This window comes from Drosophila simulans, chromosome 3R (genome assembly GCF_016746395.2).
Source record: "Drosophila simulans strain w501 chromosome 3R, Prin_Dsim_3.1, whole genome shotgun sequence".
NCBI classification, from domain to species: domain Eukaryota; kingdom Metazoa; phylum Arthropoda; class Insecta; order Diptera; family Drosophilidae; genus Drosophila; species Drosophila simulans.
In genome coordinates, this window is record NC_052523.2 from 8332713 (window position 1) to 8355173 (window position 22461).

General features: G+C 43.4%; 3 protein-coding genes across 32 annotated transcripts in view; 1 reads left to right on the forward strand and 2 right to left on the reverse strand.

Annotated features, from left to right (window-relative positions):
• The first annotated feature begins 1351 nt into the window (after positions 1–1351).
• LOC6727632 (regulating synaptic membrane exocytosis protein 2) overlaps positions 1352–22461 on the forward strand; it is a 43627-nt gene continuing 22517 nt past the window's right edge. For 6 of the 30 annotated variants that reach the window (XM_039295941.2, XR_005544364.2, XR_005544374.2 and 3 more), the window contains exons 1-7: positions 1402–1748; positions 2722–2932; positions 8342–9332; positions 9775–9979; positions 11696–11821; positions 11882–12238; positions 12337–12934. In XM_039295941.2, coding sequence (XP_039151875.1) covers positions 9223–9332; positions 9775–9979; positions 11696–11821; positions 11882–12238; positions 12337–12934 — 1396 coding nt within the window. In that variant the 5' untranslated portion in view covers positions 1402–1748; positions 2722–2932; positions 8342–9222. Of the gene's footprint in view, positions 1749–2721; positions 2933–8341; positions 9333–9774; positions 9980–11695; positions 11822–11881; positions 12239–12336; positions 12935–16551; positions 17403–17987; positions 18180–21322; positions 21394–22461 lie in introns of those variants that run through there. The other 24 variants (XR_005544360.2, XR_005544365.2, XR_005544376.2 and 21 more) reach the window with 19 other exon arrangements.
• LOC27207056 lies at positions 5949–7956 on the reverse strand. Its single transcript, XM_039295494.1, has 2 exons — positions 7943–7956; positions 5949–6087 (listed from the first exon to the last, which is right to left on the reverse strand). The coding sequence occupies exons 1-2, from the start codon at positions 7954–7956 to the stop codon at positions 5949–5951; spliced, it is 153 nt and encodes a 50-aa protein (XP_039151428.1).
• On the reverse strand, positions 10597–11558 carry LOC27206446. The gene has a single exon (XM_016175512.2). It carries the CDS (start codon positions 11439–11441, stop codon positions 11115–11117), a length of 327 nt encoding a protein of 108 aa, XP_016034232.1. The 5' UTR covers positions 11442–11558; the 3' UTR covers positions 10597–11114.

Here is a 22461-nt window from a genome sequence, read left to right on the forward strand (position 1 = left end):
TAACTTGTACCTAGATCTATTGCTTAGTATTTCTATTCTCTTACATGTTAGCAAAAAGCTAAAACAATTGTTATATGGGAATTTTATAGTTTAAAGACAAATTGTGATTAGCTTGAGTACAGAACACGCAATCTAGTTTGATTAAAGTGTCTGATTTATTACTTATTTATTTCTCTGTAGCTCTGCCACAGGCATCCAAAGTAAAGTAAAATGCACTGGGGCTAAAATTGGCCGCCGACTGGAACGGAAGGCTGGCCTGGAGTGGCTGTGACAATTTACGCCAAATCTCATGATGGCTGCGATAAGCTGGCAGATAAAAGCGATAGCAGCGACGACAACTCAAGCCAATTGCGACGAAATATGCAACAGAAGTGTACAAATTTTATGGGCTTTGTGTGTTGGATATTTTTGACAAGCACGTGACGTGTAAAGGTCAGAAGTTGGGCATCCAAAAATAGATTTGGCTCAAATGGATTTAAAGCAGATTTAAGCAAAAAAAAATCATTTTCAATCATATGAGATAAACAATTACCAATACCAATAATTTACATATATGCTATAATAATTTCTAGCATAAATACTATCATATTTATCTATCTATCTATTTCGCTGCTTGTTAACTTGTTCAAGTTTATTGCATTTTTAAGCTCGATTGAGCGCCAAATCTTTTCAATAACATTCGCTGGGAAGGGATCCTTTCCCTGCCCCTCGAAGTATGCAATAAAGAGCGATTCGTTCCAAATTGGCGCTGCTGCTGCTGCTGCAACACCATCCCCAAATGCAATGAAAAACTGTTTTTCTTTTTTGGCAACAGCAAGCAAGAGGGGAGGAAGTGAACAGTGAACACATTTCCATAAACACACACGCCCCCCTAAGATGAGGAGTTGAGTTTTATGAATATGCAACACGATGTTGTTGCTTAATGTTTGCGCAAAACAACCATATGAGCATGTAATGCCCAAAGGGGCGGGTATTTTGGGGGGTTGGGGAAAGTTGGAGTCACACACTCGGCAGTTAGTTTGTAGTAGGTGTTAAAATTGCACATGAAATATGAAAAGCCACTCATAACATTGAGAGAAACATGTGCTCCCACTTGCCTGGTTAACAACTCCCTGGTCAATTCACCACGCAAACGACAGACAGTTAAAGAGAGAGAGAGAGAGTCCCTTTTCATGAGAGAGTCCGAATGATACGGGGATAGCGAGAGAGAAATTCCTGAACTGCTGACGACAATCGAAGCGAATTCCTGATGTAGGTGGGCCATATCGTGGGCTATATAGCTTTTTCAGCTCCAGCTGCGGGTCCAGTTTTCAGTCGTTGTCGTGCCGTCGTGATGTCGTTGCCGTCGTCGCATCCGTCGTCGTTGTCGTTGTTGTTGTCGCCGCACTCCATCTAGTTGTTGTTGGTGCAGCAGGCAGTACAGCAACAGCAACAAATCACACACCAGCAGAAAGCAGCAACATCAGGCTTTGAGCGCCAGCAAACAACAATTAAACAAGCGAAAATTGCAGCAACAAACAAACGAAATGAGTTCGCTAAACGGAAAATTCATTTGCGCATATGGAATGCTGCACACATAGATATATACATATATAGCCCCGCATACAAGCATATATATATAGATATATACGTATATGTTATACACACACAAATCTACATAAAATCTAAGTGCAAACCAATTGTGATTTAAGCTAATGACCACAACCGCAAAACAGCTCCAACAACCAACAAGAAAGTGTATAAAAAATGTAAGAAAATTCTGCATTTTTCATTGGTCTCCTCGACAAAATTTGATTCGTTCATATTTTTTTTCCTGCTTTTTTCCGCCGTTCGTGAGCTGGTTGCTTTTTTCTGTACACACAACGCCACGCAATCCCACCCAAAACTCTCCTCTCTCCGCTCTCTTCTCTCCTCGACTTCTCGCCTCTGCGCTCCTTTGTTGTGTTGGCCGTGATCCTTTTGGCCAGGATTCGGTGCGGATGAACGCATTAAATATGCAGAAAAATAAAGCCATACACTCACACACTCAAGCAGGTCTACCGTAGTTAACGATTGTCCTTCATACTTGAGTTTTGTAATTATAATTTGAACTAGAGAAGATTTTATTTATTTTTTTTTGATTGCTTTGACAGCTCATAAACTTAATATAATTTCATATGGAAAAAAGTTACTATTAATGTGGGTGAAAAGTCCGAGGAGAGCGACAGTTAACGAGAGAGAAAGTTCACCACACACAATCAAAACTAAAGAATCTTAGCCAAAACAATTATGACAAAAACTAGTTACTAAACTTCCCATTTAATTTGAAATGCCTTGAAATTAAAATCCAAATCGGAGTAAATATTTTTTTTATGTACAACAGTGCGTATGATTAACTTGGCTAACCCGCGTTGGCCTTTGGCCTCCGTTCAGTGTGTGGAAACCCAGTATTGCCACAAAAACGTCCCAGTATTTCCTGCCAGCTGCATTGTGCTCTCTCAGTCGCTCACTCGCGCGCTCTCGCTCTTTTATTTCCCCAATGTGCGCGACTGTGTGTGTGAGTGTTACAACAATAGAGGCAGCATGCAACATAATTACAACTCAACTTCAACTTTACACTTAGACGACAAGCGAAGCTCGCTAGAGAAACAACAAATGTCGAGCGCCGTCTAAGTGTTTAACAAAAATAAGGAATACACATAAGTGATTAAAAGCCATAATTGATGTCTTTCTACCGAACAGTTTTCAAGTTTTTTAAGTATATGAAATTCAACCAAAGCCTTGTAAATAGCCAACAAAATAACTAAAGAACAAGAACTCTTTTCTTATTAAAAACAAAACAACAACAGCAAATAAAACCAAATTAATTAACTCAACTAAGGAAAGCCATAAACAACAAACAACGAACGAATAGACAACGCCGTTTACACCGCAACCTGATAGAGAAATGCATGTAAGTTGAACCAAAAGAAAGGGTATTTCGAGTTGTACCGAATGACTAGTCCTATGTACTGCAAAGTCAACGAATCAAGAAGCAACAACATCAACAGTTGCCCCAGACAATGACGAACAATGGCCGAGAAATTGCCACAGCATATAAAGCAAATTTAGCCCCTGTTCTCTCTGTTGTGTGCAGTTTACTTCTCTTTTGTGGCTGTTACTGCTCTGTTTACTGGGCAATAATGAATAGTAAATGTGGGTGGTGGGTAGTGGGTGGTCCTTCGATGGGCGTTAAATTTAATTAAAAGGTAAACTAGTAGCAGACAGCAACAGGCAGTCAGTTGGAATCGATTTTCCTTTTCACTCGATTCACTTGGCAAATGGCGAACGTCACTAGGCAACAACAACGAATCGCAGGAATGGGATCGTATCGGATGAGATGGCTATTTGGGTTGTGGATGGGTATTTTGCCCTACAGGACAAATGATGGTAATGACGACACACAAGCACCCACACACACTTGGGCACTAATACACTCGCCAAAATGGACGTCATAAATGTTTGACAATGCACACGGGGCGTATGAGTAATGGCAGTGAGCCCACAATTGGTAAAGGGCTTTGTTGTTTGGATACAAGTGGGCGTGGATGTGTGGGCGTACTGTTGGCTGGTTGGACATCGCTGAAACAACTATCTATTGACACTGTATCCCCCACTCATTTCCCCCGCATGTCGCCAACATTTTGAGGGGGTCAATGGGTGCATGAAATTGCTTTTTATGCTTCGCTGTCGTTGCTCGCCCCTCTGCCACTTTCACCCCCTCTTGGCCACGTCCATTGAACATATTCAATGCGCCTTGTTGGGCCAACTTTTAGCTACGTTATACCCTATATTACCCCCCACCCCCTCTCTGACAGGTTTTGTCGCTCGCATTTGTTCGCCGTTAATTGCATGGAAATTGTGCGCGCAATTGAAAAAGTTGAACAAGCAAAACGACAAAGTGGCATTGTTCCAGCTACCCTTTTCCGGGAAAGCCCACAGATATCCTTTTTGGCCCAGTCAATGACTTGTGTTCGCTGCAACTATGAATGAATAAGTGCAATTATGGGCTCTAGGCCCATGAATCAAACGAAAGGCGGCTAGTCGCGACTGTAGAATGGTCATTAGTCAGCAGGCTGGCGGGGCGAAAACCCTAAGACGTTCCATTTGGCAGGCAGCCGCAAAAAGTCACCAAGTCATTGCCTCGTTTATAGTTTTTGGCTGCAGCAACAACTAGCGTGGCAACTTGGCCACGTTTTCTTTTATGGCTCTATTGGAGTGTATAAGTGTGCGTGTTTATTTGTTTGTGTCCTGCGAGTACTACCAAAGTACAGTGCATTGCACCCGTTGGCTCGAAATGGCTGACGCCATGAAAACTCGCTCGCCAATTCAGTTATCTGCATAAATTTCGAGCGATCTCCATGGGCGGCGTGACGTCACGGAGACTGAAATACATATACGGCTCGATAAGGAAACCCCCCGTTGACAGGTGATGTCAGTTGATAAATGACCCAGTTCATAAACGAGCAACCAGTTGAAGCTTCGCCCTTTCAGTTGGCCAACTAAATGCAAAACTACGAAACGTGTCGCAGTGTTTTAATTTAAAGTGAAATTGAAGGAGATGGAATTGTTTTTCCGGGAATTATATGGTAGGAATGCAATGCCTGCTTTGCTTTTGGGTTCTTGAGAATTCGAGTTATTAACATTTACTTAATCAGTATTGCAGGGCTATTACTTTTTTTTGTCAACTATTCTGGACTTTCATGGACTATTATGATTTCTATTCTTACTTTAGATGTTTCATATTGATATAAGTCGGCTCTAAAACAAAACTCTTAGCACAAGGAATAAAGTTTTCACGTGACTGAATATTTAAACGTACAAATAATAGTTTTCATTTCATTTACATTTGAATAACACAATGCAGTAAACGTAACTTTATTTTCCATATTCCGACTTATAAATAGTATCTATCTTGCGACGATTTAATGAAAAGATTCATACCTGCATATTTAATTCATTTCGCCTTCGATTGCGGTTGGCCATTTAGCATTTTGACCTTTGCTTGATGGCTTTCTTGTGTTGCTGTGCACTTTGACTGCTCCGTGCTCATTTTCAAGCTTTTCCAATGTATTTCCGATGAGGTTTCCCTTCTGCCGGGCAAATTGTTGTTGCTGCTTTTGTTGCTGATTGCGATGGCTAATTGAAAGTGTCAATTATCAGCCGGGCAGGAGCAGCAGGACCAGCAAAAGGCAGAACTATCAGCAGCAGTGGAAATAGCAGTTGCATTTGCTGGCAGTGAACTTTCACATTTGTGCCCCTGCACAACCCATGTGTTGGTGAGCCATAACCAGCCATACCCTGTTCTGTGGCCCGCGGGGCGTATGCGTAATGTGAAATAACCTTGGCCAGTGGACAAGGAATGCAGAATGTGCACCCGCGCACCCGCACCCCTGGATTTTTCATTATTATTATAATTCATCCTTGTGCCTGATAAGTTTTCCCTCTGCCCTGCTTTGGGGTTTTCCATTGCTGCGCTTTTTTTTTCCTGCCTTAATAACTGCCATTGTGGTTGCTGTTGTTGTTGTTGTTGTTGTTGGTTCTAAGTTCGCGCGGTCAGCGCATGAAATTTTCTATCTACTGCGAAGCAGGTGGCTGGGAAATTCATAGCGGGAAATTCCTGGGAAATTCGCTCACTGCTCAGCAGTTAAATTGCTGGCGCCCTCAAAAGCGCGCGCATTAAGTCGAAGTTCGTGGTGAAATGTTAACCGCGCTCTCTTTCTCTCTCTCTCTCGTTTTCCCCATTTCTCTCCTGTGAGAGAGCCCAGTTAATATGCAGATTTTTGTGTTTTTCTCGCTCTATTTGTGGAGTAAGGCCAAAGGGAAATGGTTAACAGGCCGTGCCATATCAGGCACTTTTATCCATTGATTGAAGAGCCACAAGATTGATTTCTGGTATTAAATTTGCTCCTGCCAGACCGTAAGCGGTCCTATGTTTTTAGCTCCCTGAATGTCCTGCTCCTTGGTCGCCCATAAAGCAGCCACTTAATCCCCACAACCACCCAACACCCAACGAAACCATCAATTTTGCATGGCACGTTGGCGCTGTTGTTGCAGGCCGTACTGCATCTGCTGCATTATCAATTCATGAGCTCCCGCTGAAACACAAGACACCATACGTACCAGATACAAGATACACGCCATCGCCGGAGGACCTCTGTGGATGGCAGCATAAAGCAGGCCCATAAACACCATGGAAGCTGGATTTTATCTCGCTTGAACTACATAAGTTATAGGCCAAGAGGGGGTTGCAACTGCACAGGCAGAAATCAAAGGGTTAAAATCATTTTGCATATTAGGAACGAGGAACTGAATTCTTAATAAAGTAAAGTCTGAATGTGTTTAGTTGACTAAAGTTAAGAAAGTAAAGAAATTATATAGATGAATAGAATTTAGATTTCAATCCTATCATGGATTAGTTAGTAGTGAATTCAAAGTGAGCAAGCTGTCATTATTTAGGATCTTGACTTAAGATTGCTTAGTTTTATTGACATTTTGAAAGGACTCATTTTTCAATTAAGCAGGTACCTTTTTTTAAAATATAAAGCAAGCGTAGAATTTTTCTCGCACTGTAAATATGCGAATTTCTGCTGTACATGCCCCCTAAGGATGCGCCATAAAGCAGCAATAAATACACATTCATGAGAGAAATCAATCGCATTTTGCATGTAGTTGATGATTTGACATGGATTTTAATGATACGCCAACACAATTTGCTTGAAAGTGTGTGGGAAAAGTTGCAATTTTATTACTTTACGAGCGGAAAATTGTTTTCAGTGAAGGCCGGGGCCATAAGCATTGGCCATTTAAGTCGGACATCTCTGACCTGCTGTCCCTGCTGCAATATTCATGCAATCAAGGCTCCTGCTGCAATATGCTGCCCAAGCTGGTGTTCACCTTATCCCGGTTTGCTGCTTTCAAATGGGATTAGAGTTCGATATCCTGGCTAAGTCGCCTGTTTGCCGGGCATTGGGCCCACTTTATTTTGCGCCCGCTGCTTGACGGCTTTTAATTACGTTGGCTTGGATTGCTTCCTGGCCCATTGAATGCTAATTTCGAACGCCTTTCAGGCGGAGGAAATGAGGCACATGAAAGCATCTTTTGCTCTCCTGCTACTGAAGTGTCTGCTTCCGGTTGCACTCTGCACTCTTCCAGCGGGTTTGCCTATATAAATAGCCGTCTCGGCCTCTTCCCCCTTCCGACTGACACCCGCATCCCCATCCCATCCGCTCTTCCGTCTGGCCAGGCAATCTCCCATTTTGCGTGAGTGCCAGCAAGCGCACTGAAAAATAAAAGGGCTAACATACTTTCAATTAGAGGTAATAGTATTATATATAAATATTAATATAGTAATATATCTTTCAATACAGATTAAATTAAAATTTGTGTTAGTACCCTTTGCTAGCGACATTTTAGATTTTTATAAAGGTTTAAAAAGTTTAAAAGCAAATACCAATATTACTAGTAGATTTTTCGCTATTATAGCTATATAAGCAAAGAATAGGATTGAAAAGGGTTGATCTATTTATTATAAAGGTTTGGCATTCAACATATTTTCAACATACATTCAAGCATTCAAGCATTCAACATACATTCCAAGCTAATGGAATAATGTTCTATATGTGTTATATTTTTCTCGCAGCGTATTTGTGCATGGCCTCATATATATTTTCGCATTTTGTACGTGCGTCACGGTGTCAACCGCAGTGCCCCGTCGCCCCTCCTTGCTTCATGGTGCAGCCGTATCCTCCACGACCCCCTCCATTTGGCCAAGGGACCTGCCGGGTTTTTGCGGCTGGTTGTTTGCCCTGGCACGTTGATGGCCATAAATACAGTTACATATGTTTGCATTGCGGCCAGATACTGACCGACCCGGCATCTCGTTTGGACCCCTTTTCCCCAACTCCTGCCCAGTGCCACCCACCTTTGCCTGCTCATCTCGTTAAAATTCTCATTTCCTACTCGCTTACTTTTTGTTTGTATTTTAAATTTCGTATTGCATTTAGTTTACGAGATTTAATTAAATGTTTCACTCGCCATGAAAGAGTTTGGCATTCATTGCCGTGCAAATAAATCGGTTAAAATATTTAGCCAATTTTTATTGCTCCAGCTTAAAGCGATTTAAAGAGATAGTATGAAATTTAATACAGATATAGAGAAGAAAAGATGTATTCATATTTCGTTGATTTATCACAGCTATGAACTGATAAGCAGAAAAGTAATGGGTTCGGCATAATTGCATGGCTCTTTTAACTTATGGAATATTTATCCTTAAATTGATATAACTCATTCATATAACTCATTCCTCTTCTCTTTATGGCAGTGCTAAACAGCTGGGGGCTACTAACTCCCTTTCAACCGAGTGGCCTGCAATTCGAAACGATCTCAACGCAAAAATGGCACAGCAACGCACTGGGCAGCAACAGCAACAAAGGACGAAACTAACTCGACACGGGCTGCAGCAACAACAACAGCAATTAGAAACAACAACAAAGGCCCGGCAACGATATAGAGCGGTGGGAAAATGAAACAAAAACCAGAAACGAGTTTTCCACTCAAATTTGCATTCAGCCAAAGAAATACAAAGGTCTAAGCAAGGAGGAAGGAACCGACACAAACCAACAAACCAACAAACAAACGCAGCACAATAAGAAAGTCGCCAGTGAAAAGGGGTCAGAGGGCATACACACGCACACAGACACACACAAAAATACAACACACAGGAGCAGACCGCAACACAAATACAAGCATAAGGAGAGCATAAAACACAAAACACATTCAACACACGGACACAGAAGGACGAAGAGTGCATTGTGAACAATTTTCAACGAATTTCCAAAAGTCTACAAAGTAAAATAACTAACAAGCGTTCATTACGAATAACAAAGGAAACCATAATATTTGAAATTTGCTCTGTGATTTTCTATCGGAAATGGTTTAGTAATCCAAATAATAATAATAATAATACTATTTAATAACAACGTATTTATAAATACTGCAAAACTGCATTCCAAACCATAGAAAAGTTTATCAAATCCCCCAAGAAAAGCTTTAAACTCAATCGAAAACGTAAATCAACAATTTCTATAAATATTATCAAGCAAAGTTTATTACACTGCGACTAATTAGACCAGCTAACGCTACTCGAAAACATAATTCGACCACAACCACAATTCCACCAAAGGACATCGCCACACCGGAGCCATGGACGAAATGCCCGACCTGTCGCACCTCACGCCCCACGAGCGGATGCAGATCGAGAATGTCCTTATGCGGCAGAAGCAGGAGGAGGAGAAGCAGAACGAGATCATGCGGTGAGTTCGGTAGCCAGATACAATCAGATCTTTCAACTCTCGAGGGACATTTCGTTTCGAGAAAGAAATTACTTTCAACTAACAAGCATGTGCCTTTTTGTTGTTAAAAGAACAAAAAGAGTCTCTCTGTCTCAGTTTTGTGTATTTATTCATTTCTATTAATAATCACAAAGGTTCTGAATTTATTAAGATTTTCTAAAATGGGTTTCTTAAAGGCTTTCATTAAAGCATGCAACGCTGAATCTTATTGATTATTATTTACTTATTGACATATTATTTACAAAATCCTGTTATGATGGCGAATCTTAATGAACTAGCTTGTTTATACCATTCTGTAACATCTTAAATTTGTTTAAAGCCTTACAAACTTAGCCCTACATATTTCTCTCAACCAAATCTCCTTCTAATACCAATTCATCCTTGCATCTTGATCCCCCTGCAGGCGCAAACAGGACGAGGTGGTGACGCTGGAAATGCAAATCAGACAGCGATCCGAGCAGCAGAAGAAGGCCGGCGTCGAGCTGGATGCCACCTGTCACATATGCCTTAAGACCAAGTTCGCCGATGGAGTGGGCCACATCTGCCACTACTGCAACATACGCTGCTGCGCCCGGTGCGGCGGCAAGGTGACGCTGCGCAGCAACAAGGTGAGAGTTGTCCTCAATCCCATTCCCAGCGTCTGACAGCTCCGTTTGGACTCACTCCTTGGCTCAGTGTCCTGCCATTTGGGTTTACCCACCACTCGTTGAAAAGCGCGCAAGGCAGCGGATAAATGTTCTTTTTTCGTAAAGGGTGTCGGACTTATTTTCCGCTCATTGACAAATAGCACAACGCTGGTGCCAATATTACTGGCGACCCGGCTCCCGCTTGGCTAAGCAGCCATCACTCATACGCCCCATTGCCACATCGACATTGAATGGGATTGAGTGGCATAGCCATAGGCCACCGCCGCTTGTTGCCAACTGTCCCCAGTGACGCGTTGGCCACATGAATAACTGCCCCTTGTCGCCTTGTAGTCCGCTGGATAATTGGGCGATGGGCGGGATCGAGTGGGTGAGCCTTGGAGTAGAGCCATGGCACTTGTGCTCCATCCTGGCGCCTCTCGATTCGACACTTATAATTTAGCCATAATTTCCAGTTTCATGCGACGCCTCTGGTCAAGGATATGAGATGACGGGGTCACTTGGGACGCTACAAATAGATATATCGTTCGTAGATTCAGAATATACTAAATACCATGCAATAATCAAGGGTCCTTTAAAAAGTGTACATTCTTTTTTCTTTTTATTTTATTCTTAGCTGTATAAATGAAATTTAAAGAACATAACTGGATGGTTAAGTTTATTTCGTGGCACCTTAACCCGTAGCCTTGATGGCAGGAAACCTTATGGTGGCATTGAAGAAAGTCTCTTCCGAATTGCTTCCTTGAAATCCACCATGGCAACCCTTCGCTCCTCTCGTGCATTGCATTTCAATTACACTTTTTCCAATTTTTATTTTACTCAGTGAACCGATTCCTCGGTTGCTTCCACCCGCTTTTCTTTCCCGCTGGCCAGGCTTATCATTTTCTGGCCGTGCTGCCAAACGTTTTTCCGTTGAACTGCTGCCAAAATGTCACACACACACACGCCCACTTACACAGGGGAACCGAAAAGGCCAGAGATGTGGACTTTGGGGGGTTCAGGAGCGAAAGCCAGGTCGCAAAATGAAACTAGATGGGCCAACAACTCCGAACAAATGCCAAATGGAATTTCAATTTGGCTGTGACAGGGTGGCGTATCTTCACCAGGACTCTGTCTTGGATCTGAAGGCGCGGAAGATGAGCGACAGGTGGATCCAACGGTACCGCTCGCTATGTCGATCACCCTGGAATGGAGCCACCAATTCCAAGTTGCTGAATCCCGCAAAGTATTCTCTCTCTCCGCGCTCCACGTAGGTGGTCATGAAGATATTCCCACTGAGAACGTGGTACAATCTTCTGAAGTAGTACAGCAATCTGGTATCAGGACCGCCCGGTGCTTCGCCTTCAATATCCTCGTCGCTATCCTCCGCAGATTCCTCCAGTTGAAACTGTATGCCGCTGAGACCCAGATTTAGTAACTCGTCCATGGCAAAGCCTGGTCGCAAATTTGAAAGCGTTGCAAGTGCACGTGTAAATTCCCCGGAAAGTCCTGGAGCTGTGTATGTGTGTTCAAATGATTGAAGCACCTGGGTTGACTAGATTGATATAAACTTTAAGATGTACCAGAAAATGGTACGTAATAGGTTGATGTCCTCCCTGTTGATGTCCTTAAATTTTTAATATGATACAAAGATATCTAATTGTGCCTCAATGTAATTCTAATGTCCTTCCCACATTCCAGGTCATTTGGGTGTGCATACTGTGTCGCAAGAAGCAGGAGCTGCTCTCCAAGACTGGCCAGTGGATCAACAAGACGGCGGCACAACAAGATGGTTTCATCCGACGCATCGAGCCGGATGGGAGCAGCGTGAGTAGATGTGCCCGCCCTGGACAAGTTCCCCACTTCAAGGTTTATTTTATCCGACAGGACATTTCGCAGCATCCCATCGTGGATCCGCACGACACCACGGACAAGCGGCCCAAGCTGGAGAGGACGCGGAGTGCCGCCGAGAAGGAGAACCTACCGATGCAGCGGGCGGGCAGCATGCTGAGGCGTCAGTACTCGCAGCAGGAGCAGCCCACGAATCGTCGCCTCTCCGCGTCCGACAGCGGAATGGATCCCGTGATGAGTCCTGGCCAGCAGATGCAGCACCATCAGCAGCAGCAGCGAGCTCGGATGCAGCCGATGAATCCGCAGCAGGGGCAGCAGGGATACGGCATGCAGCAGCAGCAACAACCCAGATCAGGTGGCGCCTATCCCGATGATGACCCCAGATACTATCAGGTAAGTGCTGCGGAAATAAACTCACCAAATCAAAGAAATTTTGAAGAGGATTCTCTTCATTCGCTATGGTATTTACACGCAAAATTGTTTTTTTGCAGGGTGAACTCGATGGCCTGATGAGGCAGCATCCCCACTTGGCGCATCCCAGTCAGGTACAGCCACAGCATCCGCCGCAGTCGCACTCGCAACAGCAACAATCTCAGCACCAGCAGCAACATCTTATGCCGCAGCAACATCGCCCATCGCCGCAGCAACATTCCCAGCAGCAGCAGCAGCAACACTCGCAGCAATTCGCGGCCAGGCAGCAGCAGCAGCAACAGCATCAGCAGCAGGTGCAACAATCGTACCACGCGCAGATCCACCAGCAGCCGCAGCAACATCCGCATCCCCACTCGCAACAGCAGCAGCAGCAACATCAGCAGATGCAGCAGCAGCATGGCCAGCCAGTGCCGCAGATGGGCGGCTACCAGAAGCCGCCACCTCTGACCCGCAACCTGACCATCAGCGGTGGTCATGCGATGGACTCCAGTGCCTACAGCCAGCAACAGCAGCAGCAGCAGCAGAGGCGCGCTCTCGCAGGATCGCAGTACGCCTCGCAGCAACAGAGGTCCTTCAGCAGCTCCGAGGAGGAGTTCCAGCACCAGCTGTTGGCCGCCCAGGGCGCGGTGACGGTGACCGCGGGATCGGACTATGACGGTGAGTTGAGACGTTTTGTCCAATTCGCATCCAGCTCCTCCCTTCTCTATCTCTGCTCTATCTCCCTCTGAGATCTCTGAATGTCTCTATCCTTCGATCCCTGTCTCCCTGTCTGTACATCTATATATTCGTATCTATCGCTTCCATACTTTCCGCTCTGAATGTCCCGCAAGGCAATGCCCCAACTTCCAAATCCAAGTTAAATTTTCGTATATAATTCACTATCTCTCTCTCTCTCAATGTAAAACTCTCTTTGACTCGCTCGCTCTACAAAATCCAATATCCAAAACCAAAAAAAGAAAAACGTAAAAAGCTAACTTTCGAAAATGTAGCACTATATCTTGTCTCACATTGGTGCGTTGTCTTTTTCTTTGACTCGTTTTTGAGAACCAATATTCGATGTTTTTTCCAAGCCAATTCAAAAATTCTTTAACTTCTGTTTGCCTCACATTTCTGTGTTTCGTTTATCGGTGTACATATTTAATTTTTCAATGTCTATTAAACTCATCTTATAAGTTAGCGTTAAGCTTAATTTAAGGCCTTAAGTTCGATTTAAGCTGGATAAGGAAACCCCCAAATTTGCGCTTTGCTCCAAAATGAAAGTTTAAGCTGCTAAACTGGAAAAGTTTTGCCAAACATTTTCCCCGCAAAGGGAGAAACGCAACTTGCATGCCGGGGGCTATAAAAATAGAGAGCACACGCCCACTCAGACACACACACACACCCACTACACACACACATACAGTAGCACTCCTGCCGTTTTGGGGGAAAAGCGAGGAAAACTGAGGAAAAGCTTGGGCAAAAAAGAGCGAAAGGCGAATGGCGAGGAATGTTTTGTAGCGGAAACATTTCGTTGCGCTTATCTCGGGGGCACTTGACTCGGCGCTCGACAACAGGCAGCGAATGGAAGGGAAAATCTGAAAAGGGGTGGCGGAAAAGCGCTGTCGGTGGCTGGTGGGTGGTGGGTGGTGGTCGAGTGCACAAGAAGGTGCCGCGGAAGCGGCGAAAGTAAAAATAAATTGTTTACAGAGAGAAAAGGCGAAAAGAGCCACCGCCAGCGAGACAAGTGCGCACTCCTGGACGCTGCCGCATACTTTCACTTGGTTTTCACTGGCCGTTAAATGCAATCAGCATAAATTATATGCCAGTGCAAGGCAGGAAGGTTGCACACAGCTGACCCGAAAACACATTTTCCAACGGGGGAGAAGGCAAGCGCGGGCAGTTGGCGAAAAATAAAATTGGTAAAATGGGGAAAATGCGGAAAAAGGCCGAGTGAGCAGGCTTTCCTTTTTGGCAGCCACCACAAAACATCAAGAAGTTGGCCAAGCAGCTGCACTCGGCTGATGATGTCGAGATGGTTGGGGGCTTTTCTGTCCCAAAGAGGGGTGGTGGGGGTGGCATTTCCTTCGGCGGGGTGGGGCACTCGGCTTCCTTCTGCTCTTCATGTTTTGAAAGATGCCGGCGACGTTGTCAAGTGCGATGCTGGCAAATTTATTATCCTAATTAGAAAGTTTCTTGTTGGCACTTGCTGCAGTCGTGCCACCCTTAAGTTTCCCCTCATGCACTCGAAAAAATAGCCTTCAGATAGATCAATCATCACAGGTATACTTTTGCTTAAAACAAGAAATCATCATCTGATTATTGAGCTTGCTGCGCTAAGCAAACTAATTCAATATAAATACAATCTGTTCAAAAGGTTTTCTAGACTAATTATTAGTAACTTCCAGTAAAATAGTATCTTTATAGCCATGTCTTTATTGTTTCTAGATATCTAACTTAGAACTTGGTTTGTTGCAAACATTTTCCTTAAAGTGTACCCAGATTTCTCCTCGTTTATTTTCTTGTAGTCTTTCGGTGGCAGTGCAACATGCGGCGCTTGGTGATTTAAATTTTTTATTGCTGCACATTAGCGCGCAAGTTTCTGGCAAGCATGTTGCACTTACACCGCCCACCGCTTACCGCCCAATCCGCCATCGGCCCGCCCCGCCCACACAACTCCTTCTGTCATTTTCAATTTTCCAACAAACTAGCATATAATAATTATTGATTTCAACTTTGGCCCCAGGCTCACTCCCAGTACGAGTGTGCTTGTGGCGCATGGAGTGTGGCATAAAATTAGGCGCACCAAAGTTACAGGCCTACACCCACTCAGCCACCCACCCACTGACAAGCTGCACCACCCACCTGATCTGGCGTGCAACCACAGCGATAACCAGGTGGCCAAACTTATGTCTGCATCCCGTAAATTAAATGCCGAAATGCAGCAAAGTGATAAAAGAAATCGAAACTGGAACCGAGACCGTGGCAAGTGAAAGTCTCAAGGGAAATGGAGAAAGTGGGCGGATGTATGGTGCACTGGTTGGACGCCATGTGGGTCCTGTTGTGGGTGCAGTTGCACTATGGGTTTTCCACCACAGTTGTGGCACGGAAAACCCACCATGTTGGCTGCTAGTTCACAATGGTCACAGTGAATACCACCAGACGTCATGCGTTGGAATTTCCCGTCGAAAGAGTCGCTTGGAAAATTCCCACACACCATCGCGTTGCATTAGAACGCATGCGCTGAACTTTCGCTCCCCTCTTCGTACCCCTTTGTTGTTTTTACATCCACTTCCATGGCGGTGGGCGGTGGGCGGTGGGTTGTGGGCGGTCAAGTGGGTGGGCGGGGCAGAGAGCAGCTGATGTTGGCGTGAAGCGCGCGTAAACCCACAAAAAGTTTTGCTTAACCCGTGATTGAGGAAACTGAACGGATCAGAATTAAAAATACTATGAATAGCATTTATTAATCTTATAATCCTGCCTAGTAAAATACAATTTTAAACTGAAGTTTTAGGTTAGAAATCTTTGTACATCAAATTTATATTTATCATAGAACATGCATTAAAAGTATATTAAAATCAAACTTATTTTTGGCAAGAGTTTACATTGCTAACTTATAGGAATTTATAGGTGCTTAAAAGTATGCAATAAATTGCTAAAAATGTTCTTTTGCATAGTTTTGGACAGCTTGATAATTGATTTAGGAGCAATATATTAATATTATTAAAAATCGGAGTAGAATAGTTATATTTTCGTAAAGGGTTTATTCTATGCCCATAACTCTTTCCAAAAAAGTTAGCAACAACATCGATCTGCGTCACATTAGCCACTTTTGGCTTTTTGCCCTCCTGTTGTCCTGTTGTTGTCCGAATGGAGTCCTCTTCCCAGCTCGGGTTTTCCCTGCCAGCGACGTCATTTCATTCAGTGCCTCTTTTAGTTTCGCCGATTTTTGTGCAGCGTCATGGTCCTTACTACAGCCAGCAACAACAACGAATGCACTGCCACTTGCAACGGCAGTGTCAGCCATCCGTCGCTTCAGTTACCAGCTTTTCCGCATCCAGCACGCGCAGCACCGCCCACTGACCCGCCCACCGCCCACCACCCACCGCAGCGCCCGCTTTGCTGGAAGGCAAAGACAAACACGTTGACTTTGCCACAGAGATTCGCCTTGAAGGTGGCAAACACAAACAGCAACACACACACAGGAAAAACGCGCTGACCCTAAGGTGGGCGTTGGGGTGGTGGTAGGTGGAAAGTGGGCGGTGGGTGGCAGCAGCAGCTGTCAATGTTATCGCTGCTGGCTGCTGCGTCGGCTGAGGCAGCGGCAGCGGTGTTGGCCACGCGCTTAACTTTATTTTTAGTTCGGCACTGGAAGCGCCATGGGAAAGTCGGCAACAGCAACAACAACGACTGGCCGCCGTGTAACATTGTTATTGGAAATGTGTTGTAGGCTCCCACAGAAACAACAACGATGGCAGCCGAGAGAGAAAGAGAGTAGGCGCAAGGGAAAGCGAACGGCAGCGTAAAGTGAAAATTCCATTGAGATTTTTTATGAAATCGAAACGAAATTAGTTTTCGATGAACTTTAAAGGCGAGTAAACAGCCGCAGCGGTCCCGCTCGCAAAATTCGCACGTGTGTCGCAAACGGAAAAAAATAGAAAAAAAATATTCTACTACCCATAATATATAAGCAAAATTACGTTTGCTGGAAAATCGGAAAATCCCCGCTAACGAAATACGAGTGAAAAGCGCAAAAAGCCCACGAGTAAGTGAAATCGAAAGCGAAGCGGGCGGAAAACGAAAGCCAAACTCTGTGAAATGTGAATGTCGAGTTAAAAATAACCTTGGTGGGAAATTGTAGAAGCCAAAAGGAGGAAAAATAGGCCCGAGGAAAAGCCTGACATGTGGCTGTCCGCCAAGGAAAGCGGAGAGTGCGAAGAGAGAGCGGCGGTGCCAGTTAAACAACATAAAGTGTACTTAATTGGCCCTGAAGCATAAATAATTGAGAGCTTGGCATTGAGCAGCAGCCAAGGCTAATTGGTCAGCTTCCGAAGCTGCAAAAAAACCAATAACTACGCCAAAGTGTGCAAAATTTAAATAAAGCTCAAATAAGTTGCAAACAAAGTGAAAGTGTTTTAAAACAAAAGAGGTAACCACGACCTTGAAGTCTCTTTAAATCTGCCTAATTGAGCGAAAGCGTACCCAACAGCCAAGGCGAAAAAAGGCAAACAAATTTGCTCTCGAATCAGTCAATCGACTAACAATACACTGCGCAAATTGTGGCGCCCAACTGACGCTTTTGCATTTGGCCAACCACCCGAGCCACGAGCCACTCAGTGAACCACTAAACCGCCCTTCCACCCACCTAGCCCCTCTATCCACCCATCCACCTACGACCCCGAACCCAAGGCACTCGCATGGAGGGCCTAAAAACCCCACCCTCCCAACCACCCATCCACACACACACTTGCAAAAGAAAAAGCGGAGGCAGCAGCAACTTAATATTATTGTTTTATTTTTTTATTTTTATTTTTGTTTATTTGCCATTTTTGTGTTGGTTAGCAGGTAGAAGAAAAACGCTCGATTTGTTTACTGTACTGCCACGCAATCTGTGTGTGTGTGTGTGGGTGGCTTTGGGTGGTGCTCATTGGTGCCACCTGAGCCCCACCGTATGTGTGTGTGTGTGTGAGTGGGTGGTTGGCTTACATGCCCAGCAATTTGTACCACAAATTAGGCAACGGCCCAAACAAACCAAAATTTCAATAGCAAGCAAATCTGTAAATAAGAAAAGCAAAATCGTAAAATAAAACAAAGGAAATTCTTCGCAAATTACTGACATATGGAAAAATAACTTCAAAACGAGTGTACCCCAAAAAACTGAAATAAAATTCTAAAAACTCAATATAGAGCAAAGCTGACTTTTGAGGTGAGTGTCAGTTGCAGTTAGTCAAGCTTCTCTTGAAGTGCACCCACAACAGCTACAACAACCACCAGAAAACCAAACAACAACTGCCACACACACTCACATCAACGAACCACATTCAAGCCACAATGAAAATGCTTAGATAGCCAAAAAGTTGAATATTTAAATGCAAAATGCAAATAGATTAGCACCCAGCGTACAGAAATGCTTATGGCCAAAAATAAAAAACAATCAGTAACAAAAGCAACTGGCATTTGTCGACAAAGAATGCAAAATAGCCACTTTTGGGTAGATGCCAATAATTAAGTTTTCCTTGGTTGGGTTCGAATCAAAATAAAGCTGGAAATTTTAATTGAATTTTATTACAATTCTAGTCAGAACTTCATCTTAAACTCAAGTAACTTTTGTAGAAACAGTTCATTTTGAAAGACTATAATTCTATAATTAAGTTGGAGCTCAGTTAATGCTTAACTTTAAATCCTTTGGCTTTATAGTGATGTCAGTCAGAAGTTTATAATTCAGTAAAGAAGTCATTTAATATATAATATATTAATCAGTATCAGTTGAAGTATCCATGCCCGTCTGTCCCTCTGTTCGTCCTTTCTTTTTTACGAAAAGTAGTTTTCCAGTTTTAAAACAACAAATAAATTATTGCTGTAAGGGTATATAAGTTTTGATTTTCTGATGATATCCCTTTCCTTTACTATCTTCAGTTATTTCTACAAAAATAACCAAGTGAAAACTTAGTCTGACAGACAAACAAAACTGTAAATTAGACAAAGATTTTCGATGAAAACTCTTCTATCCCGATTTGGTAGCCCTACATGTTCTTGGTATAGATTCAATTAAACGAGGCAGGTTACAATCCCTCTCAGTCACTTTCATACGAACTTCATTGCACTTAGCCAAAACTAAAGTGCGCTTTGTAGAGAGCTCTCGGTGTGTTAGTTACATGTTTCAGCTTTCGTGTTAGCCGCAAAATGTGAATGTGTGTGCATTGTCGCCCCCTCGCCCCTCAAAAACTTCCACAACAAACATCCCCCGCTCAAACACCCCGCCCAAAAACTGTGCAACAAATTTGTGAAATGAATTACGTTTTCGATTAAACACACAAAATCAATAGCTCCTCCGATGGGCAGTCAATGGGATGGGGTCGAAAACTAAAATAGCAACCGCAACATCAACGCGAAATGTGTCGCATATGGGCGACCAGGCTGTGAATAAGTAAATATAGACCGCACTCCTGCGTGGGTGAGCTGTGTGTGTGTGTGTGAGTGTTGTGCGTGTGTGTGAGTGTCACAGGACATATGAAACGCGTGTTTGTTTGGCTATTTTAAAATGCTACCAGCCGAGGATCTTTGGGGAATGGGGCTGAATTTAATTAAATCGTTGACCAACACCAGTTGACGTTGATGTTGCCCGTTTATTGTTCTTGTTGCTATTGCTGTCGTTGTTGTTGTTGTTGTTGTTGTTCCTTTTCGTCCTGCTAGTTGTTTGTTTGCATGTGCAACTGTGCGTATGAGTGACATTAATGCGAACATTGAGGCTGGCCCACGCGTAAAGTGCGTGCGTGTGTGCGAGTTTGTTTGTTTGTGCTGGTGTTTGTGGTTGTATGTGTGAGTGTTTGCGTGTGTTTGTGAGCGCCCGTTTGCGGCCATTTGTGTGCTATTTATGCGCCTGCGTGTGTCTGTGTGTGTGTGAGAGTGTGTTTCGGAGCGTTGGTTTAAAAATAGCACAAGCTACGGCTGCTTTCTCCCATTTCTCCCGCTCTGCCGCCTATGATGATGATGATGATGATGATTTTAGTGTCCTTTTGCCAGCCCAACGCCCGTTACACCTACTCTGCCCCGCTGACCCCGCTCGCCCACACAGACTCCTTATACCGCCTGTCAGCCAAACTGGCTTAAATTTATGGCCAAAAATATAAAACAGGAAGCACACACACACACGCACACACTAATGTGAAATTTGTTTGATTTTTCGTTTCTTTGTTTGTTGCACAATGCGATGATTGTGCGCAGCCTTTCTCCACAACAACTACAATAAGTACAACAACGAACAGCAGCAGCAACAACAACAACAACAGCAACACTAACAACAATGAGAAAGGTCGCCAAGGGACAGAAATGACCGTGTTTTTGTGTACATTATTGATTTTTGCTTTCTTTTCTTGGTCTTTTGCGCCTTTCACTTCCTCCCCCCCTTTCGTGCCAGCACCACCCCCTCTTCCCCCCTTGAAACAGATTGTGCGTGTGGTTTCTCAAATAATTTACTTTACTTTGGCTTTGTTTTACTTTCGTGCCTTCTTTTGTTTACATTGTTATCGCTGGGTCTTGCTGCCTTTATGTAATTTTTTCACTCGTTTTTATTTTCTTATTTTCTTCTTATTTTTATTTCACTTGTTTTTGTTTTGTTTGCCGTCGCTACAGCTGTTGTTCTCGTTGTTGTTGCCCATTATGCGCAAAATAAACGTTTTGTATCGTGACCAAAGTCAAATGAAAGTATGCCAGGGGTATGGCCCACAAAACTATAACTGTATGGGTGACTACGCCTGACTGTATGTGTGTGTGTGTGTCTCGGAAAACTAGTTCTTTTTCGCACCCAAGGCGATTGTCTGAGTGAGTGCTGGCATGGTGTGTGAGTGTGTAAGTGTGCATTTGTTTTAAAGAAAATGGTTGAAAATGCGTTTGCAACAACTTTTATTGCCTACTTTCAAGGGCGGCAGATAAACTGCTCTTTTTGTTGAGTACAAATGCAGCAGTAATGTAAGTTGGAAAGCTTTTAGTCGCTTATAAGCACTGGAAATCATCAGATCTAAGTTATATACATTAGGCCTAGCACGGTAGCTATAGTTATTTAAATTTAAGTATATCATTAAGTACATTTAATTGAAATCCCCTCAGACTTATGTATATGCCTCATAGAGTAAGCTAGTAAGCTAGTTAGTCTAACTCACATTTACCACTCGAACTCACCTTTGAAATGTTGTTTTCATATATTTTTCTCCACTCTTTCTCTCTCTCTGGTCTACCCTGAAAATGAAACTCCAACCAACTTGCCCGCCACAAAAACCAAAATAAACCGAAAAAATGCCCAAAAATACCCTATGAATAATGTAAATGATACCCAAAATAAACATCGAATAGCAGGTAATTTTGGCGGCGTTCAAGGTGTCCAAACCGTACTCTCGCCCGGCGATCTACAGATTCATGCAAATGTAAGCGAAACAAAAAAATGATTAAAACCAGGCCCAAAGGCATTTAATGCGAATTTGAATTTGAATGTGTGTGTGTCTCTTCGATGTTATTGTTTCTTTTGAGTTTCCCAAACACGCGTCACAAGCGAAAGCAAGGAATGTGCGATTTTCTTAGTTGTTAACTTTGTTTCCTTTGTTCGAGCACTATCGTCCCTCACTCACACTTTCTCCCACACACGCTCCACAACTTTCTCCTCCCCTAGAATTGTCTATAATAGCCAATAAGCTGGTGATGCGTTAAGCGTTTGTTTCTCGCTTCCGATTCAGATCTCTCGATCGTCACTTGATTTCCTCAACCCCTCAACCACACAACTATCTCTCTTTTTTCTGGCTGTGAACACACGTTATCGTTGCTGGACAACATTTTTTAAAAAACACTTTTGAGATCCTTATATATTCGTTACTTTCTGCTTTTTTATGTATCTTCTACGTTTTTAAACCTACCTGTAAATGTGAACTGATACGAAAAACAAAAAGAATTTTGACAACACATGAAATCTTGGTGAACAATTTGCATGGATATCGTAACGCTGTTTCCCGTTTCCTCCTTACTTCAACCAGAATATTCACACTACCTTGAACACACACCCCAACATTCAGAACAGTCTACACTGTCCCCCTGGGCCAACAATTCCCCGAGTTTCCGATTTCCCCGAAGACTTAGCTTGTAACTTAATGCTCTTGCGACTTTTAGCCACAACAGATAAGTATTTCCATGCCTTGTACTTCTTCGAAAACCTTTAAAAACCGGGCACTTACCCCCCTGATTCATCTTCTCCCGGCTCCCGGCACTTTTAGACCCAGCAGTCGCGGGCACTCGTAGTTCTAGTCGTAGGTCTACTTATGATACTCGTACTTACCCAATCTTAGCTTACTCATGCAGCTCTTGTCCAAATTGTATGGTAATGTCGCGGATTTTTCGAAAATTTTCCATACTATATACATAGTTTTGGTCTAAAGATACCATATAAACTTATCTGTAATAATGCATTTTAGTTCTCTAAAGCCATTTTATTTTACCACAGATTT